This window comes from Tuber melanosporum (assembly GCF_000151645.1).
Source record: "Tuber melanosporum whole genome shotgun sequence assembly, scaffold_21, strain Mel28".
Taxonomy (NCBI): domain Eukaryota; kingdom Fungi; phylum Ascomycota; class Pezizomycetes; order Pezizales; family Tuberaceae; genus Tuber; species Tuber melanosporum.
This window is the reverse complement of record NW_003298875.1, coordinates 1,012,211-1,026,550: the sequence shown is the minus strand read 5'-3', so window position 1 is coordinate 1,026,550 and position 14,340 is coordinate 1,012,211. Positions and strand designations below refer to the sequence as shown.

The 14,340-nt window shown below is 46.5% G+C and overlaps 2 protein-coding genes; one reads left to right on the top strand and one right to left on the bottom strand.

Annotated features, from left to right (window-relative positions):
• Positions 1-1,909: 1,909 nt before the first annotated feature.
• GSTUM_00005916001 (uncharacterized protein) lies at positions 1,910-3,366 on the bottom strand (the record flags this gene model as incomplete). XM_002837998.2 has 3 exons in its annotated part: positions 1,910-2,152; positions 2,224-2,494; positions 2,560-3,366. One exon carries the CDS (start codon positions 3,364-3,366, stop codon positions 3,142-3,144), a length of 225 nt encoding a protein of 74 aa, XP_002838044.1. The 3' UTR covers positions 1,910-2,152; positions 2,224-2,494; positions 2,560-3,141.
• Positions 3,367-7,190: 3,824 nt separating this feature from the next.
• On the top strand, positions 7,191-8,479 carry GSTUM_00005914001 (uncharacterized protein; the record flags this gene model as incomplete). XM_002837997.2 has 3 exons in its annotated part: positions 7,191-7,236; positions 7,306-7,339; positions 7,490-8,479. 3 exons carry the CDS (start codon positions 7,191-7,193, stop codon positions 7,845-7,847), a joined length of 438 nt encoding a protein of 145 aa, XP_002838043.1. The 3' UTR covers positions 7,848-8,479.
• Positions 8,480-14,340: the final 5,861 nt, after the last annotated feature.

The window sequence follows — 14,340 nt, the reverse complement described above, 5'->3', positions numbered from 1 at the left end:
TGGGAGCACTAATAAGGCGAGGGAGCTAGAAAATGGATTCATCACCCTAGAGAAAATCCTCGCAGAGTTCATAGCTGACTGCCCACTGGGTGGAAGTGCTAGTGCCGTTGTCAAAGAAGGGGGTTAGACGGAATATACTCACCTAAATGAAAAATCTCCTACTCCAATCAACTGCTGCGTCACACCATGCTTGGGAGAATTACATTTTGATCTCATTACATCCCAACACCTCTAGAGATGGTAGCTTTTAGGAATATAGCTTGTTTATAAGTGGTTACTATCAATGCTGTTTTCTGGCAAATGGCTTCGACACTCTATCTAAATTGGTGTGTATTAGTTATTCGGTTCCAAAGTTGTTGCGCATATCAACTGAAATGTGCCCGGCGGTGACGACAAGGGAGGTTGAGAGACCGAGTTATAAAGAATAAATAAGTTACCTATTTTGGGGTCCTTACCTCGTCCTTTCATTTTCTTGGCGTCTACAAGACTACTTCCGCTGAGGATACTAGATATATAGATACTCCGAGCTATAACTTGACGTCAATTAAGTTCCTTACAATGAGCTCTAGCGAGACTACTTTATGCATCAAGAAATTTTGGTCTCCCTCCGGTCAATACCCGCAAAATTTCCCACACAGATTAAGAGTGCTCCCAACCTAACTTGATCCCAGCATGCTATTAGGCAAGAAGGAGCTGGCGGGGTATACAATCATTCACCCATTTTAACTGTTGTATATTAGACTCACGTGTTAACGGACACACATTTTTGACTTCACTGCACCTTGAACTTCATACTCCAGTAAATCTAGTCTTGGTATGATACCATCACACATCTAAGATATGTTCATTATCCACACCCAATTCTGGAGAACCTCCTCCCGCAAACACGTAAAAACTACCGCTTGGAAAGCCTAGTACCGTCTATTCCAGAGTCGCGAGATTCTGGCACTGCGACTACCCACACAGAGGATAGGGAGTGCAAATAAACCTCGACCAACCAGACTGCAAAGGGATACCAATCCTCACGACGCTAGAACGGACTGTGATCCCAGTACTAGAAATCTCAACTCCTGCCCAAGTCACCAGATTCCTACCCCTACATCGGCGCAACGGGCACCAACCACACCGACCCAGCCAACAGTAGCAGCTTCTCTCCAAAGACCAAATTAGGAGAATCAGAAAACAATCCCCCAGAGATATTTCACCTCTCACCCCTATCCTTGGGCCAGAGCCACTATGCTCCACAGACCCTGTCCTTCCCTCATTCACTGCACCCTTAGCACTTATTTCCATTCCATTCCTCCCCCGTAAAGTATCACAGTTGAGCCGACAATTAATCAACCAATGCCATTAGGGCCTATTGCCTCCGCCGAGCATAAGGGCCCAGAACTTCGATATGATACTTCTATCAATGATTGACCGCCCATCCTCCTGGTCACCAAGTGTGCTCACCAAGTCTCACTCGGGCATAAAGGCCAAGTGCTGCATGCATACCAATGCTTGAATCGCGGCTCAGAAAAAAAACCCAATCTAGCGCACGTCCATCTATTAGAGTATCGATCTTGAAACTTTTCGCAGGGGAAACCGAAGATTTGGATCGGGGGTAGATCGCCATAAGGTGTTTGATTGCCGAGTGTTTAAACGCCCATCGAGGAGAAGGGGGGGGAGAGGTCCGAGCGGGTCGGCATCTTGCGGAGTTGAACGAATAAAAAGAATAAAAAAATACCGTGGAGACTTGAACAATTGGACGGTATGCTGTGTAGTCCAAAATTGCCTTCTCTGGAAAGGGGGCAAAAAACAACAGCCCCTTTCCCCCCCGGGACAGAAAAAAAGAATATATTCTTGACCCGGTTGAGAGTTGAAAACCCAATGATAGCACACCGTCCAATTATTCAAAAATTTACGGTAGAATATTGGGAACCCTTAGTAAGGGTAAGAGCACTTCTCCTCGGGGAAGGGAAGGTCACGGGCTCTCATAGAATAGGGCCCAATATACCCCAACAATACCCCCCCTCCCCAATACACTCCTTTGGTTGTGTGCATCTCCGCGCTCCCGTACCAACCCCAGCGCGGGACACCCATGCCTCACGCCTTGTTCCTTGAACCCTCCCTCATGGTCTTAAATCCCGTCCCATAAAACGCCGCAAGATTTCTATCATAGTATCAAATTTTAGAACAAGGCGGCCAAGAAAGGATGCCAGTCATACAGAGGTGGCTGCGTACGATCTGCGTGATATACTGGTATCGGCAAACGAAAGAGGACTAAGAGGAGATAAGCCGGAAGGCTTTTGGGCAGACGGAGCCTCGACAAATTAATTCCTTGCCGTGGTCTTTGGGACGGAATAGCTGCCGAACGGGGTTCCCTGGGAAAAACACTGGAGGAAAAAAAAATTCCGCAAAATCAAAAACATGCATCCCTTTTGGTTGGCGGTTGCCTGGCCGGGTATGATAGTGCGCCCCCAGAGCAAGCCACCTGCGGTAACTGAACTGCACCCTGCCAATCTGTCAGCAACCAACGCCACTCACTATTAAACTTCAAAAACATCAATGAGATCTCACTCCCGGCAGATGGCCCTTGAGATAGGGCTAACAGTACACGAATATCATAAGCTGACGGTAGTTGAATCCGGGAGAGGGGGGGGGAATAGTATCATGGAATCTCGCTAAATTAAATCAGGAGCGCCCTAGCAAACGCCCAACCCCATCTTTAAGGAATTGTGCTAGTGCAGATGGGGCTGGCAAAATAGCGGCCATGAAGAGCACAGCAGCGATGAACTGCGAGTGACGGGTATTGAAGCCTCCCGCCCGGGCCACCGCGGGCCCATCTGGACTTGGAACAATGATTTTTCACAGTCATTGCTCATCACTCGTTAATGCCGGATGTCATATGCAGATAGGATCCTAGCGAGAAACTCCCCCGATCCCAGCGTTGGTGGGGCATTAGTGCTTAACGGAACTTAAACACGGGGGATACATACACAGAAAGTGCTTGTAGCTGATTTGCCCTTGTCAACACTATGTACAGCACAACATGTCTGTTGAGTTCCCATCAAAAACTTTGATGGCACGTCACCGCAACATGTATCACTACCCCTCTTGCCAATCGATATCATATCTCTACTCCCCACTTCATTGACAAAATTACGGCCAAGCACTGTGCTCGAGTACTATCGTCATGGGTGATGCGGAGGAAATGCACGAGCGAGTCTCGATGGGTGCTTGGGCACACAGCCCCTTCGGCGTTTTAACCCGACAGAGAGGTAAGCGCTTTTGTGCCCACGTCTCTCCTATAGAAGCAGTATTCGAGTAAGGGTTATTATCAGTACCCCATAATCTTCCAGTAGAAATAGTGAATGATCCGAACATACTTACCAACTGGGTATCCCGCAGTCGGCAGTAGAATCACGGAAGCTATCCTGAATGATCACGAGAATCCTCTATCATATTCTTCGCAAATCAAATTATATCCTGGCCCACCCACACAACTACTCGAGTACACTCACCCATCGGCCCACCCACTCCCCGCCCCCTCCCAAAAAAATAAATAATAATTCCTACATCTTAGCTTGCACATTCTCTAACCCAGCGTAAGCTCGTATCATACAAGTACATGCAGCATCTGTTTGAACGGGAAATTGATGGGCAGATCACTACCGTAGGAGTTGCGCTACCGGTACTCCTTGACGCTTTCGTGTAGGAAAGACACGACCCGCAAATATTCATTCGTCCCAAATTTTGTCTTGCGATCCTAGGATCTAGTGGGTGGAAGTAAGACCAAAAGGAAAAAAGGAAAAAAATGGGACACACACATTCGGGGAGAGGGGGAAAGGGAGAGACAGATATCGCTCATCTAGACATACTTGTACATCACACATTTTCCCTGATCGACCAGATACCGGGATCCCCCAGGACGAAGAGCAAGTGCAGTGCAATGTTATACAATATCCTTGAACTAAGCACACCTCAAAGGTAGCAACCTCCCCTCAAGCACCAATGTAACGAGGCAAACAAGGACATACGTGCTTGTTGCGATGCCTGTCGATGGATACCACAACCCGGGCGCGGAAAATGTCTCGGGTGTGGACTGCTGTGGGCACAGCGGCTGTGTAGCATACATTAGAATGTCTCTGCTTTCACATTATTTTACTTTTTCTCCAAAGCTGATGTGGATTTCTTTTATTGAATAGGACACCGCCAAGCAAGACGGACAGAGCGGGGAAGCAAGGGGAAGCGGAGGAGGGGAGACGGGGGATAGCCCAATTATCCTAACTGGGATTCCGTCCGCTCGACCATCAGGTTTTTTGACACTTGGCGAGTGAGACGATATGATTCCCAGCGCTGGTCTCACTAAATTTTGTGCAGATGAACTTTTCCCCTCCCCGCACATGCTTACTATGTCTTATGGGTAAATATCCACTGTGGTAGCGCCCATGAATTTACCAGCGCTCCGATTTGCGATCATCAGAGCTCAACCACCAGCTAGTTTTCCTTTCTCTCTTAAAAGCAGCGGAAGATTATTTATGAAAAAAACCCTACCTCTTCACAGACCTGTTAACATTAACCACTCAACGAACCCCCTTTCCTCATATGCCGAGCATACACATACGCACGCACTGTTCTGGAAGGGCATCCCAAGCATATCTCCAAGGGTGTGGCACGCAGTAGCAACACGGTTTGTTATGAATCATGATAGGACAAACCCCCAATCTAGACTTTCTTGCCCCTCCTGCCCCGAACAAATCACCTTTTTCCATCGTTAAAACATCCAAGTCGATTAAACAAGGAAACAAAACTCGCCCGCAAAAAAGGTTCTTCCACTGAAATCAGTGTTCCTGAATATCCAATACGGCAGGGCCGATAACAAGGTCTACCCTCCAACCAGGGCTTTCTGCAGAGTGAATGACTCGTGTCCGCTGGAAGCTTGACAGCTACCAAAGACAGCCTGTTTGAGAATAAAAGATGGGAGAGGGGAAAAAAAGAAAAAGGTGAGAGAGATGCCATCCTAGTTGCCGCCGGTGAATGTGTTCCACGTCACAACTCGGCGCGTCCTGGTAAAACTCTGACACTTGACGTATTGTATGAAAACAGTGACTGCTTTGATCACCAGCTGCTTACGATGCAGAGAGAAAAAGCGAAATTTCAAGCTTGTAGGAGCTTGTAGGAGATCTGGAGTTGTCTAGGTTATGTGATGGCATGCGATGAGTATGTGGGGGGAAAGACCGGTTCGAGCGAGGAATCCGAGAGGGGAGAGAAAGAAGCACGTCAAGTTCACACTAACTCTAACAGTAAATCAAACCACCCCCACATGATCCAGAGCTTCTAGCGATAACCCCATCAGCACCCCAGAGAACCAAAAGAAGGAGAAACAAACCCGCTTTGTCAGGAGTGGAGTCCGTCAACTGGAGTTTATTTTTATATCACTCCCGTCAATCAATCTACCACCTACCAAGCTCTCCTTCCTCCCTTCTTCCCTTCCTCCCCACAACCACCACCCGATTCATCCCCACTCACCAACCCCAACCCAACATCCGGCAACGAGAAAATGATCATCAAAAAAAAATAAAAAATAGGTTCGGCAATGCAAACAAGTTTCGTATTTATTCATTCATCCACCTACCCATTTACTCTCTCTCTCTTCCATTCGCGCCAATTTCGCCAGCGTTTTGTCGCCCCTCGGTTCAGCTCTATCCATTCCACCGTCAGTGAGACCAAAGTCATTCAGAAAATGTCTTAGATACACCAGGAGGGAGACAAAGTGAATCAGTTTTCCCGGGACAAACCCACTTTCGTTCACGCCAACCGGAGCAGACCAGCGCTAGGCTCTCCGCTTAATCGTACGATAGGGTTGTGTTTCTCAACCTTGGGTGGGAGGCGGTGGAGGCAAAGAAAAGACGGGGAAATCTATAGGGAGAGAGGGCTTTTTCGGAATCCTGAAGGAGGACTCGTGGATACCATTTCAACAAAAAACGTTAGACAAAGCCGAAGCTGCAAAATTCTAGCGGAAGCCAGCAAACAGATTAACGGACGGACAGAGCGAGGATCGCCTTGTTTTTTTTTCTTCTTTGGACCCCTCCACCATTATCTTATCATCATATCCTAGATAGCTCTCGGCCCTCGGCCCTCCGCCCTCCGCTGCCCGATGACGATTTAAAATTATTCAAAAATGTTACAGAGTTTCGGTGCTGTTTTCTTCCGTTTCTTTTTTGGAGGTTAGCAAAAATCATCCCTGATTTGCCGCCGAAAGGCCTTGAGCCAAGTAATGCTGTACGGTGAGCTTGGGAATGGAAAAAACAATTATCCCTTATAAGTCAAACTCGAGCGGTGCTCGAGTATGTGCGTGGTGGTGGTGAAACTTTCCTTGAACCTTACCAAATGATAATCCCGGGTCTTATAACATACCGGTATCCTCACGGACCAATCCAGATACGTATCTCCCTGAGCCAATCGAAAGTCAGCCCCGTGATATTGCTTGTTTTTTCTCCTTCTAACCCCCCGACGTACTCGTACAAGGTAGCTCTGATACACGGCTTCAGCTACTGAAACCAAATAAATCCCCTAGCTCATTACTAAGTTCGATTTTCTCCCCGTAATCGTAGGCCAGTCCCCGGCGGAAAAAAAACACATTTACAAACCAAATTCCGGATTGAGTTCTACGTCAAAATAGTTTGCTCAACCGATCCAAAGCAACTACATCCGAAAAACCACGGACCCCGCCCGACGGTCTCAAAGCACGGAGCTCCAAAGCTAAGTAATGGACGGGGCTACACGAGTGATACCAGGTGATGCCCGTGACCGGAGAAAATCCTAATGAATAGAACTCGAAATACAACAAAATTTACTTCTTCAAAATATCCCTCATGCGAGACGTCCAGTTCAAGGGTAAATAAGCAAATAGCCAAATTAATACAATATCCCAATCAATTTGATAAGTGAGAGCCTCCCCCCTCTTTCATTCTCCGTGGTAAACCCTTGTAAAAAATACCGTAGTTGGATGAGGTTCCCTTCAGGCTGTTAGCCCTGCTACCGACACCCGTTTCCACCATAGTCACCATCGGGATCCTTCCACAGACTACCCTTGTAGCACACCCATGAGCAAGCATAGCATGATTAGCATCTCACCACAACCAGACCACAAACAGGGATGCTGCAGCGATGATCACGCAAGCGCACATCACCATCTTGGTTAAAAGATGCCCCCGCATTTCGTCACCTTTCTCCTCGCCTCCTCAACGACTCGTTTCTCTCTTTCACCAGCGGAATCCCCAGATACTCAATTGAAACTTTTTTCCCCGACGAAATAAAGAGAGAGAAAATATTCCACCGGACTTGGACTGCGAAAGTAAGTCATTCTTTGGAAAGAATTTTTTTTTTTTTGAGAAGGGAAAGGGGGCGGGGAAGCGGAAAAAGGGAAAAGGGAAGAGGGAAAAGGGAAAGGGAAAAGGGAAAAAACTATTCAGTGAAAGATCGTCTTGGTAACGGTGTATCGTAGTAGCGATCGAAAGACAAGAGCGATATGTCTCAACTCACAACCGAGAAACCCCACCACTCCTGGGTTGCACCTTCCTCGCAGAGCTCCCAGTCCATCATCGAGAACAGGACTGAGCCCTCCCCGGCTGCTGAAGTCGACAATGGCCAGCAGCAGCAACAGACATTCACCAATATGCCCCCGTTGCCTCGGCGCTCGTCCCACAACTACGAACAGGACAGTGCTCGCTTCTCCGGCTTCTCTGCGGAAAAAGCTGCTGAGAAGACGGGCGGATCGGACGGCGGTGGCAAGCCGGCCCATCATGCAAGACAAAAGAGCTTCTCCCGGGAGGATCAGAAACGTCTGGCGCATGCCTTCATGATGACCGAGGGTGATGAGAAGAGCTTCACGGAGAAGGATTAATGGCTTGGCCCGGGAACAAGCCCTTGCCACCCCCATTTTTCCCTTCCCCACTTGTGAATTGATGGACTGAATGGGAGGGGATGATGAAGGGGAATTGAGAAAATAAGGCAAAGGATTACACGAAAGGGGCAGACGTGAAGGAAAGCTTTAGGGATCATGACGCATCATTCATTATCTTTATTATTGTTAAGTTACTTGTACTTTCTTGTCGGGAGGCTGCAGGGGAAATGTAAAATCTCCGGGATCATGGCTCTTGTTCCTGCTGAAGGGGCGGCTCAAACCGCCTGTAGCCTTCCCTGTGAAGGCGTCACTCCCTCTTTTTTTCTTTTCTTTTCTTTTTCTTTTTTTCCCCTTATTACTCGAGTACGGTACTGTTTGACACCTCTCTCTTCTCGAGTCTCACTTTACTCGAGTAGAAAAACGGCTAGTCATATTGGGGATGGCAAGGGTAGGGATTCGACAGCTTCTCCTGGTCGCTTTTTTTCTTTGACAACTCCTAAGTATTATTGTCTTTGATTTTCCGCCGCCGCTGAGCGCCATGTTCTCGGGTGAAATATTGGTTTTAACATGCTGTCAGTGAAGGGTATGGAATGACCAAATCCCTTGCGCGAATGGACCCGTATTAGTAATATTTTTTGCTCGGCCATTACCCACCTGAATTGCGCCCTCCATCCTTCTCGCATTCGCTCTCTTCAAAGGAGGAAAAATAAAATAAAGTAAATTCCCACGAACAAGTTCAGCCATTCACATCCGCACGATTCGAAAGTCGGTGAGGAAGGAATGGGAGGGGGAGTGAATTGTGGGCGATGGGAGGGGGAAGGGATGCAAAGCGAAGGACCAATCATTTTGCCCAAAGCCCGATTTTTGACCGGTAATTCGATTAGGCGCGTAAAATTTTACGGATGGCTTGCGGTGAGAGTTCTCTAGAGCTCAAATTCAGGCGGCGACGGCTGGATGGAGGACGTACTGTACTATGCTCTCTCTCCCTCCTCCCCCTTTGTTCACTCGAGTGAGCGAGAAGTGTACAGTACTCGTACGGTATTACGGGTGTTCGTAAGCGTTCGGCGCTCCCTGGGTGGCATGCACGGTGCTCGAGTAAGTGTATCATAGCGGGCTGTCGGGATACGGTAGGTAATACGAAGACGTAGGGTTTGGGAAGGCCGTGGATATGGTACAAGTCCCTGGCATGAACGGAGTGAACATTAGGGGATCCCGGGTGTGCCGAAGCCCTTTGCCAAGGATACTGAATCACACCTGTAATAGCAAAAGTAGTTAGCATAAAAGTCATCAAAAAGGGGGAAATTTGATTGAAAAGGGAGAATAGTTCCTGGTGTGCATGTTAGCAAGAAGTATCAATCCTGTGGAATATTGTAAACTTTTACCAACTGCCAAATGAGAAGAAGAAAAAAAAACACTGTCAGTAAGCTAATTATTCCCAATTAGAGAAAATTATGAACAGAATTCACATGAATACTATCTAGAAAAAATGGAAGTCCCAAAGTGTGAATAGGCGTCCTATAGACAACGATGCGCTGTCTAAACCTTGTGAAATTCAGCAGGCTGGAGCTATAGACAGATTGCCGAAGATCAGAACCATAATCTCAGCACTGTCTACAATATATGTCAGTCACCCACCACCCCGAAAAAGCCCAAGGGAAGGAAATTTTCACTTAACACTTCTACATGTCGTTGACTAGTATCTACAGCTACCATGAGCACTACCTATTGCCAAATACGACTTGTTGAAGTCGATACAGCTTGTGGCATCCAAGCCTCTGAAAGAACCCTCAGAAAAGCCTTTCAGATGGAAGGCTATTCCCAGAGGGTTGCCCGAAAAAAGCTGTTCCTCGACAAGTGAAAGAAATGTCTATGCTTAGCCTTCATAACATAACAGCTTACGACGATTTGACGGAGGAGGATTGGTACCAGGTCATTTGGACCGATGAGTATTATATGTGGCTATCAGGCCATACAAGTCAGGTTTGGGTGACCCGGCGCCTAGGAGTGGAGTATTACAATAATTGTCTCCTCTCAAAGTTCTCCAAATCCAATACCATTATGGTATAGGGTGAAATCTTGGTGGCCAAGAAATGCGATCCAGTTCTCTGGGATAAGGATTGGGGCACCATAATATCAAGATGTTATGTACATAATGTCTTGGTCCCAGTGCTCCAGCCTTTTTGGGAGTGAGAGAGTAAGCAGGCTGCTTGTCCTCTCTGGCTCATGGAGGACAGGGCTTCTGCTCATTGAGCACATTATACTTGGCAGATTAGAGAGCAGTATAGTATCTTGACGCTCAACTGGCCCCCCGCTTCTCCAGATCTCAACCTGATTGAGAATATTTGGTTTATCCTTAAGGATAAACTAAACAAGCGCCATTCTAGGCCAAATGGGTTGGAGGAAATAGGGGAGGCAATATGGGAAGAGTGGGATAGAGTTTTAGAGGAGCATCTTTTAACCTTTATCAATTCAATGCCACAAAGAATACAGGCTATTATTACTGCTTCTGGAGGCCACACTTGCTGGTGAACTACAGATAATTTTTAATTTTTAATTCTTTGTATTTACCATTATTTTAAATAATTTTTAATTTTTAATATTTTGTATTTATCATTATTTTTAATAATTTTTAATATTTATCTATTTTAAAGTTTATTTACTCCAGTGATGTGAAGAATATCCCTTTTTCATTAAATCCCCACCCTTTTGAATATTTTTATGCTAACTACTTTGGTGTCCTTGGCAAAGGGCTTCGGCAGACCCGGGACCTCCTAATGTTCACTCCGTTCATGCCAGGGACTTGTAGCAATGATTCGCTGCATTGCATCAGTTACCCTTTATAGCTACAAATATGGGTTATTATTATCATCAATCTTGCTTCGCACATTCGGATTGGGGTGTTCGGTAAATTGTGATAGGCGACCAATGTTCCCATGGCACCGCACTTCGGATATATTGATAGTCGCTGAGGGGATCGATTGGCGAGGGCACGGGATCTCTGACCAACTCCCGGATCTCCCATTATTACGGAATGGTGGGAAACATCGAACCGAATTGGAATGTGGATAAGATACCTGTACCGGTATGTGCCATGTATGGCACAGCACTTTGTACCCGAGCCTGCCCACCAAACCGCACAGCCCCTCCTCCCATCGCCATCAATCACATCACTTGAAATACCATCGCCTCCTTTGCAACCACCACTTCATCATCCCACCTCCGCTCACCTCCGTCCTTCAGCCAGCCCAAGCCTAGATGAGAGGGGGGGGGACAGTGCAGAAAGAAGCGAAAGAGAAGAAAAAAGGGAGGAGTAAATATAAAAAGAAAGCGGCTGATGGTGATTATGATGATGCAGATGTTTGATGCTGCTGCTGCTGCTGCTGCTGATGATGATGATAATGATGGGGGCTCTCGCCACCTCAGATGAAGTACAGTATGTGCCCGGATATGTACGATGTGCCACAGCAAGCTGATCCACCTGCAAGCAAGGAAAGCGAAGCAAAGCAAAGCAGACGCCATTGGTTCTGCACGATGCGATTCCTAAAAAAGGTGCTGCGTGCCCTTTTTTCTTCTTTCCTTTTTTTTCCTTTTTCCTTTTGACGGCAGCCAGAGACATCCCTTCCTCCCCGTGGGCGAGAGCGGAGTTCAAATCTCAAACACCCCGCTCCATCTCAGTCAATATTGAACCGTCAAAAATGGCGTCAAGCGATGGAGAAAAGGGAGGGTGGGGAATTGTGCGCGGGCTACCGTAGTATCGTAATTCAATGTTCCCTGAGACTCATCTGCTCCTTAGTAACAGCGCTTTTACAGTACTCGTACTGCTTTGTGCTGCTTGTGTCTGAGAGCAACCCCGATCACGGCAGAACCGGGTGAATGGATGGGGGCGGGACGGGGGAAGACTTGGTGATACAATATCGCACATTTTGTGTCTCTATATGGTGGTGGGGATTTTCCCTTTCCCTTTCCTCTTTTTTTTTTTTGCCCTCTCACACCGCCCCCCCCCCCTTCCTTCTTTCCTCCGCTCTTCATCCTCCCCTGCAGCTAGGGGATTTTCGATCGAGCACCGGGCGCCCTCCATTCCAATCTAATCAATCGTAGCTCCGAGTCAGCATTCTGGTCTAGGGATAAGAAAATAGGCAGGTATCATACAGGTACAGTACATAATGGGGAAGCCAGGATAGGAAGATCAAGCATTAAATTTCGTTGGATTGATCGCCAAAAACGGTAGTTTTCATATCGTAGATGGAGAGTAACGCAGTCTAACCAGCACCGGCGCTCCACCATGCCCCACACACACACTCACAAATTGGTCTTCGTCTATCGTATCGTATCAAATCAAATCGTCCTGTTACCTTCGGGGAAAATGGTGAGCAATTGAGAAAGATAAAACATAAAGAAATAAAAAAGAAAGTGAGCCTGTACTGTACAGTACCAGCAAAAACCTGAGTATCGGCCATTTGTGTTGTGTTGAGAAAAATGCATTGCAACCCAAGTAACCCACCAAATAAATTTTGAGATATCGGTAATTTTGTATTTGCAACACTTGAACTAATACTACTCCAACATAAAAAAAACTTTAATAATATGCAACAATCTTTAAAATATGTGGAGGGTAAATTATAACTACTAATATCAAACACCTCATGATGGCCAAAATAAATTATGTAAGCAAAACATTGTTACATACCAAGGATGTTGCATTCATATATAATATTTTCTAAGATGCTGTACAGTACATATACTTTACATGTTGAACTATATGGCTAAGGCAAAATAAATTTTTGGAGGTGGGCGTCCGATACTCAGGTTTTTGCTGGTACAGGCTCAAGTAATCTAAGCTCGAAACCCCCATGCATTGCAGAGCCTGGCCCAAGCTGAAGAGGGTAAACGAGAAAACTGTGCATAGGAAGAAAACCTGCACATGCGGTATCTTTTTTTTATATACTTCCAAACTATAATTATATACATACATATCATACATTCCTATCTACCCGCACAGTACTTGCTTGCTCGCCGCCTTCTAGCGGACCATTGAAAGAAAAATAAAATAAATAAAAATACGTACTGTACTCGATAGCTCTTGCTAAGAGGACAAAAGAGAAATAGGCGGGATGAAAGTGGGGGGCAGGAGGAGGGATGGAAAGGATGGGTAAGAGGGGAAGGTTTAAGAAAAAAAAAAGGAAAAAATAAACCTTCCCCGAGAACTCGCCTTGAAAGTTCCGCTTGTATGCAGCAAAATACCCAATCTCCGCAAGGTTGAGTGAAGTGTACGAGTACTCGTGCCGGTAGGTAGGTAAGAATGTCATGTAGGGGGGGGGGGGGAATTGAGGTCGCCGACTATACACGAGGTCGAGTACAATGGTGGTAAGTTGCCATTTTTGGTGATTGATGACCTTTGATAAAACCATCTTTTCTCCTATCGATATTTTTTTCCAAAATGGGTATCGGACGAGTTGAATGGATGGATGCAAAAAAGGAAAGGGGGGGGGGAAGAAGAATTCACTGGATGACATGTCAAATTTGGGCAAGTGAAGGTTTCCGTTTTGGACGGTTGGTGATCCTTATTCTTCCTCTTCCTCTTCTTCTTCTTCCCCATCTCATCTATTCCCCCCGCCTCCCCCCTTGCCCATCACACTTGTTTTAGACAGCGAAAGCACTTTCGTACGGTAGCAAAAACCAGTAACTATCAACTGCCTATCCCATCTACCTACCAAACATTGACACATACTTGTATTCGTACAGCACGGTACCCCCCCCCCCACACCCCTCCCGTCCTTCCACCTTCCCTTGCCAGCGAACCCATTTTTATTTTTATTTCCACTTTTATCCTTTATCTCATTCTGGTTCCCAGGAGATGGCCGGCTATTTGTGTGTGAGGTATCCGGATGCCGTGACGTTAGTTTTACTACTGCTACCGTTCCAGGCATGCTGGTGGACCGGGACACTTTGTGTCCGAATTTGGTATGGGCGCTCAGATGCGCATTGAAACAATTTTCCAATTTGCCTTACACATTCTTGCCCTTTGTGTTAGGGCTTTATTTTGCCTGGATTGCTTGGCCCGGGCGAGGAATGCAGTTGTGTGTTGTGCCTGTGTAACGATAAAAACAGGACCTCTAGTCGCTCGGGTTCGTTATTGTCAGGTAATTGTGAAGATTGGCATGGGGACTTTTGGTTTGTGAGGGGAAACCGCGATTTCATGGGGGAAGAGTGACCTTGATACTAGTAGCGTACCGTATTAACTCGAAAAATTGAGCATCTCCGTGCAGGGTTCTAAACTCCGCACGGGGGCATGCTATGCCCCAGCAAAGCCTAGTACCGGTAGTCAACAAAAATGGAATAGGGAGATGGTGTGAGTCACTGCAGAGAACGGTTAACGCAATTTCCTGTTCCATTTTTGTTGACTGCTACTGTAGGCTTTCCGGGAAGTTTTTGTTTCAGAACGGAGATAAGAA